General features: G+C 36.3%; 1 protein-coding gene across 1 annotated transcript in view; it reads left to right on the forward strand.

Annotated features, from left to right (window-relative positions):
• Positions 1-16,651, forward strand: part of BLTP1 (bridge-like lipid transfer protein family member 1) — a gene marked incomplete in the record, with an annotated part of 179,272 nt that overhangs the window by 159,548 nt on the left and 3,073 nt on the right. The window contains 12 exon segments of the mRNA XM_027773678.1: positions 850-1,050; positions 1,796-1,975; positions 5,193-5,330; positions 6,022-6,279; positions 7,117-7,267; positions 7,665-7,822; positions 7,951-8,143; positions 8,346-8,563; positions 11,666-11,917; positions 12,900-13,103; positions 14,346-14,540; positions 14,933-15,067. Coding sequence (XP_027629479.1) covers positions 850-1,050; positions 1,796-1,975; positions 5,193-5,330; positions 6,022-6,279; positions 7,117-7,267; positions 7,665-7,822; positions 7,951-8,143; positions 8,346-8,563; positions 11,666-11,917; positions 12,900-13,103; positions 14,346-14,540; positions 14,933-15,067 — 2,283 coding nt within the window.

Raw genomic sequence — 16,651 nt, forward strand, 5'->3', positions numbered from 1 at the left:
TCAGCTCATGGCAGTAGCCACTGCAGAACTGGGCAGGGACGCTTTCAGAGCACCCGTCCAGCTGTAGTGTGGCAGTTGATGGGAGTGGAAGGAAACAGGGAGGGCAGCTGACCATTTTTAGTATTCCAGGCAGAGTCAACACTGCCTTTAAAAAGTTGCTCATTTCATGTTTCCCATGAAATTCATTATGAAATGCCTGTGACTTATTTTGGTAGGAGGTCACACAGTATTATCTATAAATCAAGAGGAAGTCTGATCTGGAGATCTATTTTGGGACCATAAGCAAAATCATGTAATACTCTATTCAGATGGCCTCATTTTTTTTTTAAAATATATTTAAAGTGTATTTGGAATTAGCCTGTTCACTCCTGGTAAATGTTGCCAATAAAGACACTTGGCTTTCTAAGAGAAAGAAATCCTTTACTTTCTGCATTTATGTAACTTGCTTCACTTTCAGTTACCTACCGAAATGTGGACTCCAGATATATGATACAAATTTTTTATTTTGTTTTCCTCCCTCTTTGCTTAAACCCAATTATTTTGGGCCTCTTCCATAGCCTGCTTAGAGGGAAGGAGAAAGAAAGGAAACCATGTAGTAGGCCATCATATGTATAAATAAATGTTTCAAAGATGAACAGAGTACTAAACCATGGTTTACAGTTTACATTTATTGGAAAATACATCTAAGTCCTCATTTTGACTTTAAGGACTTAAACTCTTGACTTGCTCATGTTTTAGTAGTTCCATTTTATTTTGAAGTAATATTTAGTTCTTAAGAACATATCAGTATCTGGCTTTTAAAATTTTCTGTGCCTAAAAAATACTCAGGGCTTCTTGTGTTTCTTGTAGGTTCTTCAGGATTAGGCAGCCCTCTGGGCAGAAGTCGACATAGTAGCAGTCAGTCTGATCTGACCAGTTCCAGCAGCAGTTCTTCTGGCTTGAGCTTTACTGCCTGCATGTCTGATTTTTCCCTCTATGTGTTTCATCCATATGGAGCAGGGAAACAAAAAACTGCTGTTTCTGGCCTCACATCTGGATCAGGAGGATTAGGTATACTTTGCATGACTGTCTTTTTCAAATTTATATAATCTTTTCAAGCTTCTCTTCATAAGTCATAATACTTTTAACAGTGTATTTAAGATCAAAAGTGTTTTCTATTTTTCCATTTTTCTAGTATCTATCTTATACCTACATAAGTAGAAATATGAAATCATTCAGGTAACTTAATTATACAAGAATTTTAATTCAGAATATTTTTTAATGATATACACAGCACTATATTCTCTTGAACTATCATAGGTTCCTTATTTAAATATTTGTATATCGTATAAAATCACTTTTATTCCTATAATAAATTATATTTTATAAACAAAATTTTAAAGTTCACAAATTGCACGTATTAATTTAAAATGAAGCTGTTACTAAAGTCAGCTGTTTGGTGAGATTAAATTTCACTGGCATTTTAAGGTGTCGATGAACCACTGCAAATGCACAGGATTAATTGTTAGTGAACCACTCTTGTCTTATGTTTGGACAAAGAATGAAGACATAAGCTCCATATTAGTTTTAGCTTTGTTGTTGGAGAAGGGTTGTACAAATACCAATTATGTTTATGTGGTTGAAAAACTAACTCTTGTTAGGAATGCTAATGCTCATTAGATCATTCTGCTTAAATTTCTACCTTAAGTGATTTTAATTGATGACACATTACAGTGTATTGAGTGATTTTCATCTAGTTGAGTGTGTGTAAATGTGTATGTATATGTATATGGGATTTTGTTTTTTTGTTCTTTAGGAAATGTGGATGAAGAACCAACTTCAGTCACTGGTCGAAAAGACTCACTCAGTATAAATCTTGAATTTGTAAAAGTGAGTTTGTCTCGGATAAGACGTTCAGGAGGTGCCTCATTTTTTGAGAGTCAGTCTATAAGCAAATCTGCAAGCAAGATGGACACTACATTAATTAATATATCTGGTATTCAATTTTACATTTTTTACATGAAATATTGTTTCTCAGGGCTTATTAATGTTTTAACAGTGTTGAAATATTAAGTATACTTGGTACAGTTTGAGTATCCCTTTTCTGAAATGCTTGTGACCAGAAGTGTTTTAGATTTTTGAATATTTGCATATACATAATGAGATATGTTGGGGATGGGAACCAAGACTAAACACAGAAATCATTTATGTTTCAAATACAGCTTATACACATAGCTTGAAAGTATTTTATAAAATAGTTTAAATAATTTTGTTTGTGAGACAAAGTTTATGTACTGAATCATCAGAAAGAAAAGATGTCACTGCCTCAGCCACCGAGTCAACATTCTGTGGTTCTTCGGCATCACCATCATTCCTGACTCTGAACTTATGCTACCGATAAGCAGTCATCTCCTTACACTGTTTATGTAACAGTAAAAATTCTTACACTCATTCACACTGTTTACTTAACAGTAAGAAAAAATAAGATACCACTGATTTAGAATTTCTTGGAGACCATGAATAAAGTATTTGTGGTGCATCTGCATTTTGACTAATGGTCAGATGTGGAGTTTCCTAATTCTGGTGTCATGTTGGCACTCATAAGTTTTTGGAGCATTTTGGATTTTCAAGTATTGATTTTGGTGATAAGCTGGTTTCAAGTAATCAGTGTTAGAAATACGATTTCTAGATAAATAAGACATATCACCCAAGGGCCAAAATATGCCTGATTAAATCACTAAAAATTGCTTTTCTTTACTTTTTCTCTACCATAAATTAGGAAAACATCTGATTTGTAGAAAAATTTTATATTTGTAAATGCTAACAACACTGAAGAGGGCTGAGTGATGTTAAAACAATTTGTATTTGGTGCCAGGGTATCCTTAATTGTGTGTACCTATATTCTTAGCTATATAATTATGAACAAATCACTTACTTGCTTTTATCACACTGTGATATGCATATTTCACCTTGAATGAATATGGAACATTTTGAAGAATTTAGAGTACCGAGAGAAAACTTTTGTAATTATAATCAAGTTAAATATGTCATGTTCACTTAATTAGCTATTCATTCAGCAAACATACATTAAATTTGTGTTTTACGGTGAACCTTTGCCAGGCACCCTGATAGGTGATTAGGCATGACTAGGCAACATCTGATGTGTAGAAAAATCAATGGTAGTGAAGGAATGAAAAATGTTATAAGAAAGATTTATATAAAGAAAAGGAATATGGGGCCAGCAAGTGGTGTGATGGGGCCAGCAAGTGGTGTGATGGTTAGAGTAGCTGGCTCCCATATGGCCAACTACATGATTCAAGTCCCGAACCCAGCAGCTTGAAAAACAGTCCAGGCACATGTGCATGGATGCCCAAAATCCCAGTAGGAGGGAGAAATGGAAGAGGAGATTGCAGTGTGACTGTTCTCCATAAGGGTGCTTTCTGGTGAGAACATGTGCCATCCGGAAAATTTTTAAAAAGAAGAAATACTAAATTCTTTTATGTATAAAGATCAGAGAAAGCTTCACAAAGGAAATATTTTGGCCATATCTTGAAAAGTGAGTAGAATAGTCTTGGCACAACATGGTACTCTTACAGAAGCATCAAAAAATATACTGTTAAGCCCAGCCACTGTGACACAGTGGTAATGTCAAGTGCCCTGCAAGTCTGGAGGCCATGTGTTCAAATTCATGGGTCAGCCTGATGCGCCAAGATGTGCCAAGCAAGTGTTTGGGTGCCCAGGATCCAGAGTAGCTGAATGTTGGGGAAGGAGTATTGAAGCATGATAAAACCCTGTCTGCCTCTTTCTCACTCATGCATGTACTTGGGCTGTTAAAAAACAATATGCTTTTGGATCAGGTTTTGGTTTGCTGTGGCAAAGCATAGGGTATGACTGAAAATTTAGTGGCTAGATGAAGGAGGAGGGCCAGAGCAAAGTAGTGGCTAGGTAAATCTGATAAAATAGATGATGACAAAGTACTCCTATGCTGGGCTAAAAACTCAAGGTATGATCCTTCAGGCAGTGAGAAGCCATTAGAAGTTTTTTTTTTTTTTTTTTAAATGGGATGATGATTCAGATTGGTGTTTTAGAGAAAGAGTTAATGGTAGCAGGAAAGATGAGAGAGAAAAGATTGTTAAAACCAAACAATGGTGAAGGCCTCAACTGTAACAGTAGGAAAGGAAAAAAGAGAATGGTCTTAAGAGAGACATAAGAGAATCCATAAACTTGAGGACAAGTTGTGTAAGGGACAGTAGATGAGACAAGGATGTTTCAAACTTTTAGTTTAGATGACTGAAGGAGCAGCAGTTTTTAACTTATATAATAAAAAAGAAAGTGCCTATCAGACATTTAGATTGAAAAGGCTTGGTAGGCAGTTGGCTGATGGGCTCTGAGAGATGTGGGGCCAGGCTGGAACAAAGCTTAGCTTTGGGAATCATTGGCATGCAGCCCTGTGAAAGCTACAGTGGAGAATAGAAGAGCACATAAAGCAGGAGTAGGAGAATGCTCAGAGCAGAACTCCCGGAAAAGGCTATGAGGATGCTTTTTTGTGTGAAAGTCACTTTGTCTGAAAACAGTTGTTCTTACCACACAGCAATTTGATGTGCCACTCTTTGTATCTCAGCTCACCCTAGTGATTCACTTTCTTTTCTTTTTGCTATAGGGCATGTGTGCTTGCTGGTGAGACAGATAGACCTTCAGGGTGGATGGTCATGCCACAGTCCTTCTACTCCACTCTCCTTTCGGGATTTTGGACATGCACACACATATGCCTAGCATGAGTTTTAAGCCACCAGGTCTGGGACTCAACCCACAGTTGACTACGTGGGAGTCCACCAATGTAACCATTATGCCATCTGCTGGTCCCATGATTCATTTTCTGTATTCGAGGAGAGATTTTGGCTCAAGTTGAGATCTGGTTCTATGAGACTGACTTTTAGAACCTCTGAGAATTTCTTGATAAGTAATAATATATTCCAACTTGCTATCACATTAAAAAAGGGAAAAAATAAATGAAACTGAAAAGTGTTAGAATATGCTATTTCTGCAATTTATGGGAGGACATATAATCACTTGCTAATCATACTATGCCTTATTTAAAATTTTTATTAATTATAACATAAGTGTAATTCAGCTATATGTCTTACACTAATGTAAAAATATTAAAGATTTGAGAAGTATGCCCTAAATTCTAATAAGTTTTATTTATGTATCAGCTGTTTGTGATATAGGGTCTGCCTCTTTTAAATATGATATGCGCCGACTCAGTGAAATCCTGGCCTTTCCCAGAGCCTGGTATAGAAGAAGTATTGCAAGACGTCTATTCCTTGGAGACCAAACTATAAATTTGCCAAGTAAGCTTGTTTTGTAATTATAATTAGGTTGTTTTTAATTTTGGCTACAGCAGTAGCAAAATTTGTGATTGATAATATAAACTTTGCCTTACTTGGTAAGTTGTTTGCTTATTGAAGAAGTTCCTATTGAGCCCTTCTAATATGCCAAGCACTAAGGATATATCACAGAACCAAGGGGAAAAAATGTCCTACCCCCTTGAAGATTATATTCTAGCTAATTTTTATTCTGTACTAATTATTCTGGAATCTTTATAAAATCTGGGAATGCAGAAGCACACTTATGCATCCAAGTTAATCATGGTTAGGTAAGTGTAGAAAACAGAAGATGTTGGGGACTTGTTACTATCGTGTGTACTTTTGTCTTCTAGACTTAGATGTAGTTGTAGAACTATCTTCTAGAAAGAGTTGTGGAAGTGAAAAGTAGGGTCAACTGATACAGTGGAAAATACTAGGTATCTTAGGTCTGAGTCTATTCCCTCATCTGCAAAGTACCTGTTTTGCTTTCTTCACTGTCTGTGAGAATTAAATAAAATACTGGAATGTTTTTGGCAAGCTGTAAATCACTGTATAGTTGCCAAATACAGAACTAGAAGGAATATATAATGTGATTAGAAATGGTAGATGGTTCAAATTATTTTATAACATAGTGATTTCACTCTTATTTTGGTTTTTGTTTTTCTGTTTCTACTAGCATCTGGTCCAGGAACACCTGACTCTATTGAAGGGGTAAGCCAGCACCTTTCCCCTGAGTCATCCAGAAAAGCTTACTGCAGGACTTGGGAGCAGCCAAGTCAGTCAGCATCCTTCACTCACATGCCTCAGTCACCTAACGTGTTTAATGAGCATATGACAAACAGTACCATGTCACCAGGGACAGCAGCACAGAGCCTAAAATCCCCAGCTTCCATAAGATCCAGGAGTGTGTCTGATTCTTCAGTTCCTCGAAGAGGTAATTCTGCTGTTTTCAGCATCTTTAGCCCTCCAATGTTCCCAAGATGAAAGTCTTAGTTATTCCTAGATTTCTGCCCTAATTGTATGGAGACATACCCATGAGGTTTCGTGATAGACTCGGGGTGGTGGGTGGGGCCAAAACAGAAAAAAACAAAAACAAATACTTGATTGCCAGTGGAAGAGGCAGCTAGATGGCTAGTAGCTTTGCAAAGAGATAGCAAGGAAAGATTAGCATATTGTTAGTGTGGTAAAGTTATTATATGGTTCAGTTATGGTTAGAAGTAAATCTAGTGTTTTCCTGAAAGATGCTTTGATATTGAAACAGTTCAATATTCCACCATTCTTTTTATTGACAGTGTTTTTGAACTATTTTATATGCTTGGCCTAAGCTTTGTACTTATTTCTGAATGTATACAAATGAATGATCTCTTGTTCCAAGGTACAACCTGGAAATGTAGGATTCAGGATATACAAGGTGTCTTGTAAAAGTTTACTCACATGTCTATTATGAAAACATTATGCGTAGATTTCAACATTTTTCCACCAAAATAAACTCATACTTTAATACCATTTTTTCATGAACTTTTTGACATCCCATCGTACACTAAGTCCCTAAGAACACTCCAGCCAGGCTGTTTTCAGTTTGACAGCAGCACTTGATGATTTTCTCCTCTGTAAAGAAAATCCTAGGGTAATGAATGACTTGTGTTGTATCCCTTGCATACCAGAATTTCCTCATAAAAAATGGGGACAATTTACAATTTTATGAGCTTTCAAGAAATAATGCTGTGAGAGCCTACTAAACATTAGTAACTATTATTATTTTATTTTTCAGATTCACTTTCAAAAACATCAACTCCTTTTAACAAATCCAACAAAGCAGCAAGCCAACAAGGAACCCCATGGGAAACACTTGTCGTATTTGCTATCAACTTGAAGCAATTAAACGTTCAAATGAATATGAGTAATGTCATGGGAAATACAACGTAAGCTATTCAGATACAAAGAAAACATTTAATCATTATTGTAATTTTTCTTATAGGAAAACAATTCAGAACTTTTTTTAAATACTAAAATGCCTGAGACAATAAATATAATACATCAAAGATATGAAGTGTTTTATCCTGAAAACAGCTTAATCCTAAGGGTACTACAATATAAGATAGCATGAAATATGTATTCTAAAAAGAAGAAAAAGTTTATAGGAAGAAAACTTCATCAATGTTAATATTTAGACATTTACAATGTAGATTTTATAAGAAATGTATTATTTCATAATCAAACTTGTCCTTTTATTTAAGTCATGACTTAACTCATTTTAATTAATGACACTGAAAGCCATATAACTAGTTAATAACTTTGTCTTTTTTTTTTTTTTCTCAGTTGGACAACTAGTGGTTTGAAGAGCCAGGGCCGTCTGTCAGTAGGAAGTAATCGTGATCGAGAGATTAGCATGTCTGTTGGTCTGGGAAGATCACAGTTAGATTCTAAAGGAGGAGTAGTTGGAGGCACCATAGATGTCAATGCTTTGGAGATGGTTGGTATGTTAGAATTTTACATCTGATCTAGCATACCTTCAAAGAATATGTTGAAAAAAATTTTTCAAAAATGGGTTTTGATGAGTTTTTCTAAAAGACATTTCTTTTGAAAATTACTGTTTCTATTTTAGCTCATATTTCTGAACATCCAAATCAGCAGCCCAGCCACAAAATTCAGATTACTATGGGTTCTACTGAAGCTCGCGTTGACTACATGGGCTCAAGTATCCTTATGGGAATCTTCAGTAATGCTGATCTTAAGCTTCAGGACGAATGGAAAGTAAACCTGTATAATACCCTGGACTCAAGCATAACTGATAAAAGGTATTAAGACATTACTTTTTGAATGCTTTATATGACTGCTCGTTTCTATCATCTAATGAGAAAGCACAAGCAATTCATTTTTCTGATTTTATATCATGCAGTTAATATTAATGAAAAAGCTAGAAGTGGAAGAAAATTTTTCTTGTACTTTTTAAGTATGTTCTGTAAGATAAATGATTAAAAATTCTGTTTTATGCTCTAGTGAGATTTTTGTCCATGGAGATTTGAAGTGGGATATTTTCCAAGTAATGATATCAAGATCAACCACACCAGACCTGATAAAAATAGGAATGAAGCTCCAGGAATTTTTCACTCAACAGTTTGACACCAGCAAACGAGCTCTCTCTACCTGGGGACCAGTTCCTTATCTTCCACCAAAGACAATGACTAACAACCTAGAGAAAAGTTCACAAGAACAATGTAAGAATGAGAATTAAGTCTTTATGTATGCTATAACTAAGTATGTGTTACATTCTTAATTGAAAAGGATAGTAACATGGGACCAGCAGATGGCATAATGGTTACATCACGGGACTCCCATGTAGTTGACCGTGGTTCAAGTGCCAGACCTCGTAGCTTAAAATTCACCTGGGTACATGTGCATGTGTGCTCAGAATCCCTAGAAGAGAAGGGACTGTGGCAATGGCCATCCCCCCGGGGGGTGATTTCTTGCTTTTTGTCTCTGTCTCTCCAGAGAGTACATATGCCCCATTACAAAAATCTCTCTTAAAAAAAAGATAGTAGTAACAATAATCTCTAAACTGTACTAACAGAGTAGCCAGTAGGTTCTAGTCACTCAACAAAAGACCTACCAGTGGAATAAGAGGCCATCTTTTGGGAAGTCATCATTTATTATCTCTTCCTCCTCCCACTGTTCATCCATAGCCATACCAACTCCATGCTCTTGAGTACTGCTTATAACAATGTCATGTTCTGGTTTAGACATCGTCTATGGAGTCAGAATGTCTGAGTGTAATTTATTTATTTATTATTTGTGTGATATTAGGTAGACTATTTTCACTCAGTAATTCAGTCAGCAAATATTTATTAAGCACTCTTCTAGGCATAGGAGATCTAATGATAGACAGAGTCCTTACCTTAATGAAGCTTACATTCCATTGGCAAAGACAGACTATAACAACTAAATATATAAGATAACTTCAGGTAAAGAAAAGTACTGAGTAAAAGAACAAAGTAAGAGAAGCATATAGATAATGGTAAGGAATGAGGACAGCTATTTAAAAAAGGTAATTAGGGAAGCCTTTTCTGAAGTGGCATATCAGTGGAATTATGGCTGAGTGAAAAAAAAACTAGGCTGGAAAAAGGTAGTTCTGGGTGGAGTCGGCCTATGAGGAGTCCAGAGCTCTTGGAGTAGAATAAACTTAGAATGTTTGAGGATCATTAAGGTGGCCACTGTGGCTGGAGCAGAATGAGTAAGCAGGAAAATGTTGGACATGAATTCAGAGAGGCAGGACAAGAATAAACATTTTTAATGTAATGAGTAGCTATTAGAGAGTTTTGGACAGATTTTATATCATTTGATTTATGTTTTCTTAAAACATTTGTTTTTAAAGCAGCACTCTGGCAAAACAGACTATAAGCAACTGTGAATGAAAGGAAATCATTACAATAGTTACCATCACCATTGTTACAGACAATAGTTACACTACCATCATGAGGAGGTCATTGCAGAAGTCCAGGCAAGAGATGGAGCATGGCTATAGCTAGAGTGATAGAGCTAAAAGGAGTGACAAATAATGTGAATGAGGATAGCTTTTTTATTTATTTTTCTATGAGAGATGTTTGCCATTGGGTATATATACTCACTGGAGAGAAAGACAGACAGAAAGTGAGAAATCACCGCCCCCCCCTGCCCAGTGGAGATGGCTAAGCTGCAGTTCCTTCACTTCCATTCTCCTTTTGGGATTTTGGACATGCATCTACACATGCCCATTGAGTTTTAAGCTGCCAGGTCCAGGACTCGAACTGCAGTTGACTACATGGGAGTCCAGCGATGTAACCATTATGCCATCTGCTGATCCTGAGGATAGCTTTTTAATAACTTTTTATTATCACAGAAGCAATAGATGTGAACTGAAGAAAAAAACTGAAAATATATACAAGTAAAAAAAAAAAAGAAAATTACGTCTTACCCAGAAATCATCATTGTGAACACCTTAAAGCATATACTTCCAAATATTTTTATGCATATGTACTTTTTATCAAATATCAACATACTGTTTCCTCACCCTTCTCTAGTCAACAATCTCCAGCTTTCTATCTTGCTAATTATTTACATTCCTTATCTTTCAAAGCATATTCAAATTTCCATGATTGACCTGAAAATATCCTTTATAATTGGTTTGCCCAAACCAGTATATCTAAGATCACAGGTTAAATCTGGTTATGTTCTTTTACTCTTTTAGTTTAGCATAGTTCCTCTTGTAAGATCTGCCTTATTGAAAAGACCTGGCTAGTTGTCTTCAGAATGCCTACTTGGTAGATATTTCTCTGTTTCTTTCTTTTGATATCATTTATCTTGTTCCTCTATTCCCTGTATTTCCTTTAAACTAGAACTGCTATCAGGCTTATACAAACTGAGGAGTATTCTGCAAGATGCCTAGCCTATATTCTTCAAATAAAGTCCTCATCATGAAAGATAGGCTTAGGGAATTATTTCAGATTAAAGAAAATATGCCAGCAAAATGCAATGCATAATTCTTGGGTTGGGTTTATGAGGAGTGGTGTAGAAATTAGCCAAAAAAGCTAATTATAAGTGGGAAATACAAATTTTATGTGCTCCCCAAATTTAACATGCATATGAAACACACAGAGATAGGAAAATGCAGATTCTATACTATAGACATGGAGTGAACTTAAGAGTCTGCATTTTGTTTTTTTATTGCCAGAAGGTACATACAGTTGTCAGAGAGAGAGAGGGACAAAGCATAGTTGGGTGTGGTCATGTCATATCCATTTTCTTCTAGTTCTCAATCCTGCCAGGATTTGAGCATGGACACATAGGTACATGGCATGTTTTTTTCAAGCTGCTGGGGCCAGGATTTGAACCACAGTTGGCTATGTGGATTCTGACTCTCTTAACGATCAAGTTACAGGGCCAGCCCAAGGGTCTGTATTTCTAACAAGCACTCAGGTGATGATGATGCTGCTGGTCATCTTCTGCTTCTTCCCTTGAAAAGACTCAAGATGAAATACCACTTTACAAAGTTAATATGAGAGTTATGTATACACAAGCACTTTGTAAACCATTAATCATTACAGAAATGTTGGTTCCAATTACTGCTAGCAAGTTACTACTTTCCTTAGCTCTATCCCCTGCAGCATCTTTTCCCAGACTCTGTCCTCATTACCTATTGTTCAATATTAACCAGATATTAGACATAGGTTTCATCCCTTATCTGAGTCACCTTCCACTGTGGAAGGTAGTCACCTGCTGCCTTCATATCCTATTCAGGATGCTTATGAGGTACTTTAGTATAAATGGTTTTGGTTTTCTTGCAGTGCTTGATGCAGCTCATCATCGACACTGGCCTGGAGTATTGAAGGTGGTGTCAGGATGCCACATATCCTTATTTCAGATTCCATTACCAGAAGACGGAATGCAATTTGGAGGATCAATGAGCTTACATGGAAATCATATGACACTGGCTTGTTTTCATGGTCCAAATTTCCGTTCAAAATCCTGGGCCCTTTTTCATCTAGAAGAACCAAATATTGCATTTTGGACTGAAGCTCAGAAAATCTGGGAAGATGGTAAACTGACACATTTCCAGCTTTTACTTTTTCCTGTATTCTGATATGATTACAAATGACATAGTAATTTTCCTCTTTCGTATCTTTTGTCTGTTTTTATTTTAGTATTTTATTATAGTATTTCTGAAGTCCATCTCTATTTGTTATCATGTATCTGACATGGCAAGGAGTTCACAGACAATGAGTCAATAACTATAACTTCTGGAACATGCTAAAGGACCTAATTCTGAACTTGCCATCTTCCTGTTTCTTAGGCCACTAAATTTTCTGATGCTGTGACTGGCAGAGTCATAATATTTACTGTAAATATTTTTTATAAAAACATATAAACAGGGACCAGCAGTTAGCATAATGGCTATGTCACTGGACTCCCATGTAGTCGACCGCGGTTTGAGTCCTGGACCCGGCGGCTTAAACTCACACTGGGTGCATGTGTGTGCATGCCGAGGAGAATGGGAGGAGAATGGAGGAGAAGGGATTGTGGTGTGGTCATCCCCCCTGGGGGGTGATTTCTCGCTTTCTCTCTCTCTTTCTCTGTCTTTCTGGCGAGTGCACGCGCCCTATAACAAAAACCTCTCCAAAAAGAAAAGAAAAAAACCACGTAAACACATAGTGGTAGTATGAGGTAATTATTTGCCAGTCAGGGCTGTAGTATAAAACATATGAGCAAGGCTGTGGTTTTTACATCTGCTTATAGTGATAAAGCTCAGTTCCTGTGCACTTTAATTTCCTATTCAGTGATTTCTTAACGATGAAGGAACAGATGGTCGATGTTCATCTTACTTGAAATATACTGTTATTCTTATAGAGAATTATCTGTGTTCTTCCCTCTCATGTTTTTATTCATTTTTATAGCTTTGCCTAACTCTGTTACTCTGAGGCCACAGCTACTTTCTTGAATCTAAACACAGTTTGTCACTTTAAAAAATGTTTTCTGATTTGTTTTTTTTGTTTTTGTTTTTTTTTTTTTTTTTAACTCTAGGCTCTAGTGATCATTCTACATATATCGTACAAACACTGGATTTCCATCTGGGTCATAACACCATGGTTACCAAACCATGTGGCGCCTTGGAAAGTCCTATGGCAACAATAACCAAGATAACAAGGCGTCGCCATGAAAATCCACCCCACGGAGTAGCAAGTGTGAAAGAATGGTTCAATTATGTTACAGCGACAAGGAATGAAGGTTAAAATTTTGAGTCTGGAGACATTTATATTTACTATTTTGGTTTCTGTTTACTGTGTTTAGAACTTAAGTAGAGGTAGAGTTTTTATTTCTTCAAACAATTGCCATTATCCTCCTGCTATGACAAGTACTGATTGTTTAGTATGATTCACTACGTACTAAATTACTAAATTATGTAGTATTACAACATTTCATAGACTCAAACAATTTTAGTTATAACTGAAAACAAAATTGGTTTTTTGTTCTTGGGATTTTTTGTTGTTGTTGAGAGATTTTTGCTATGGAATATGTGTGCTCATTGGAGAAATGGAGAGACAGAGAGATAGGAAGTAAGAAATCACTCTCCAAGGGGGATGGCCACACCAACAGTCCCTTCTCCTTCAGTCTGCTTTCGGGATTTTTGGGCACACACGCACCTGTTTCCAACGTGAGTTTCAAAGCTGCTAGGTCTGGAACTCGAACTGTCATGTCAGCCATGTGGAAATTCAGTGCCTTAACCACCATGCCATCTGTGGGCCCAAAAACAAATTAGTTTTTAAATAAGTTTATTGGAAACTATTTTGGAAATTTTTTGAAAATATTAGAAAAATATTTTGTAGTAATGCTAAATATTGGAGGTTTGGCAAGTTATTCTAAAGATGGGGTGATGTGGTCCTCCTGCCCCAGCCCCCAATTAGCTGGGACCACATGCCACCAGGCCTGGCTCATTTATAGACAGGTTCTCACAATTTTGCCCCAGCCAGCCTTAATTAAACTTGCAATCCTTTTGCCTCAGCATCCCTAAGTTGTTGGAAATTACAGGTGCACATTCACAGTGTCCAGCCTTTAGGCTGTACTGGGAAATGAATCTTGGCCTTTCTTAGGGCTATCGTCTCTGGAGCACAGTATTTTAGTAGCATATGCCATTGCAGCTTGGCCTTACGGTTGTTTTTTAGTTTTTTACAGTATTTCTTTGTACCAGTCATCTTACGTGTATTGGAAAGCTGACTGGATTGAAACATACTAAGATTTGAATGTGCATGCGTGCCCAAGATCCCGAGAGGAGAATGGAGGAGAAGGGATTGCGGCGTGACCATCCCCCCCGGGGGGCGATTTCTCGCTTTCTGTCTCTCTGTCTGTCTCTGTCTATCTGGCGAGCACACGTGCCCTATAGCGAAAATCTCTCAAAAAAAAAAAAAAAAAAAGCTACAGGCTTATCAGTACCTATTGGTTTGACTCTTGTCTTTATTGTTATACCTGTAGAGCTAAACTTACTTCGTAATGTTGATGCTAACAACACGGAGAATAGCACCACTGTGAAGAATTCTAGTTTACTGAGTGGATTCAGAGGAGGTTCTAGCTACAATCATGAAACAGAGACTATCTTTGCATTACCAAGGATGCAGCTTGACTTTAAGTCCATCCATGTTCAAGAACCACAAGAGCCTTCATTACAAGGTACAGTGAAGACTATCTAGGTTTTAAAGTTAACAAGGAAGTTCTAACAGAATTGTAGACTACTGTCTTCCCACAGGTTTTTTAATATTAATGGAATTGATCTTCTAGGTCAAAGTGATTATTTTCTTGCTAGTTATATGGCCTCTGGCAAATTAACCTATTTGTGCCTTTTTCTCCTCAGTAAAATGGGAGTAATAATTGGGATTTCATTTATAGGGCTGTTATAGAGAATAAGTGAAATATACTGGGAAAGAGCTTAGTAAACAGTTATGTTTCTAAAAATAACAGAAATTACTTATTTCTCTATAGCTGCATTGTAAATGCATGTATTTGCATGGGCCTATGTAAATCCTTATAAGATAAATCCTTATGATAAATCCTTATCATTGCAGATGCCAACCTGAAACCAAAGGTAGAATGTAGTGTGGTAACAGAGTTCACTGACCATATTTGTGTGACTATGGATGCTGAGCTCATTATGTTTCTTCATGATTTAGTGTCAGCTTATCTTAAAGAAAAAGAAAAAGGTGAGTAGCATTTTTTCCCTTTCAAGGCATCTGTTAATACACTTAGACACTTATATGGATTTTTATGGTCTAATGATAAATGAATGGAATATGTATCCTTTATGAGTTGCAAATATCAGTAAATATTAATAGCATTAGTAAGACAAGGTGACAGACATTGAGTATCTGCTAGGTACACAGAACTCTTGTTATAACTATAACACATACTGAATGGTGTTTTATACAGTCATCCCTTAAAATCCATGGATTGATTAATAATCAGGATACCAAAATCCATGGATGCTCAAAGTTCCTCATGATACTTTTTGAAATGTTTTCATGTATCTTTTGCATTTTTTTTCAGTTAGGCCTTGTAGGATAAGAAAGTATTGAAAATGTAAGTGAAATTACTAAATAAATAACTAGATAATAAATTAGCATGAGTTATATACATAAATAGGAAAACTAAATTGAGTAAGAAGATATATCTGGAATGTAGGGAACCTTTATTAAAAAATAAATATAAGTAGTTTAGACCTCAGTGGTGGTATTTTGTTTTCATGAGCTAACTAACATTGGTTTACTTACGAGAAACTTAAGTGTCCATTAAGAAACATGTTGACCCTAATATCTATCTGAAATTAATTAAACATATCACAGTGGGTCATCTGAAAAGTCATGGTGCATTTTTGCATATAAAAACACAGAAAAATATGTCATGAATTTCCCAACAACCTAATAGTATTCTGTAGCTGTTTAAAAGATTCAGGTAGTTTTAAATGTATTGGTAGGGAACACTTTCCAAAATAGTCATTTATTCATCCAATAATATGTATTGCACAATTGTCTTTTTAATTTTTAGAAGGCATGTGAATTTGCCAGAGAGAAAGCAAGAGAGATAAAGGACCTCTCAAGAGTGTGTAGACATACCATAGTCCTTTTTTCTCCATTTCTCTATTGTCTCAAGATTTGAGGTGCCCAGTATGTTTTTCAAGTTGCCAGGACCAGGATTCAAACTGCAGTTGTCCATGTGAGATCTAGCCAATACAGGATGCTTAAGCATTGCACTGTGGAACCAGGTCATGGTCTCAGCATTCTTTACTATTAGTATTGACATTGGTTTTTGCCCCAAAATACCAATAATTGGTACTTATTTATGGCTTTTTTAAAACATTATAAAGAAATATAATTTAAATGAGGCTTTGGCTAGGTAATAGATAAAAATGAAAGATTGAGGTAATTATTCTGCTCTTATGGTGATTTAAAATAAATTGATAATGAGCCAGCAGGTGGCATGGTGGTTAAGGTACTGGACTTCCATGTTGCCAACCATGATTTGAATCCCAGACCTCATGTTTGCTTTCTCACTTTCTCTCTGTCTGGTGAGCACACATGCCCTATAGCAAATTTAAAAAAAAAATAAAATAAAATTATATAATTATTTAATAAAATAAATTGCTAGGTCTTGCCTCTGTGGCATAATTAGTTTACCTAGCTTTAGTGCTAGAAGCCACATGACTTACCATAGATTTGGATCCCCTATCTGGTCAGCCTGAAACATGCTAGCCACCATGTGCATGTGGCCTAAGATGCTGACAAACTAAA

This window comes from Tupaia chinensis, unplaced genomic scaffold (genome assembly GCF_000334495.1).
Source record: "Tupaia chinensis unplaced genomic scaffold, TupChi_1.0 Scaffold000362_1, whole genome shotgun sequence".
Lineage (NCBI taxonomy): Eukaryota > Metazoa > Chordata > Mammalia > Scandentia > Tupaiidae > Tupaia > Tupaia belangeri.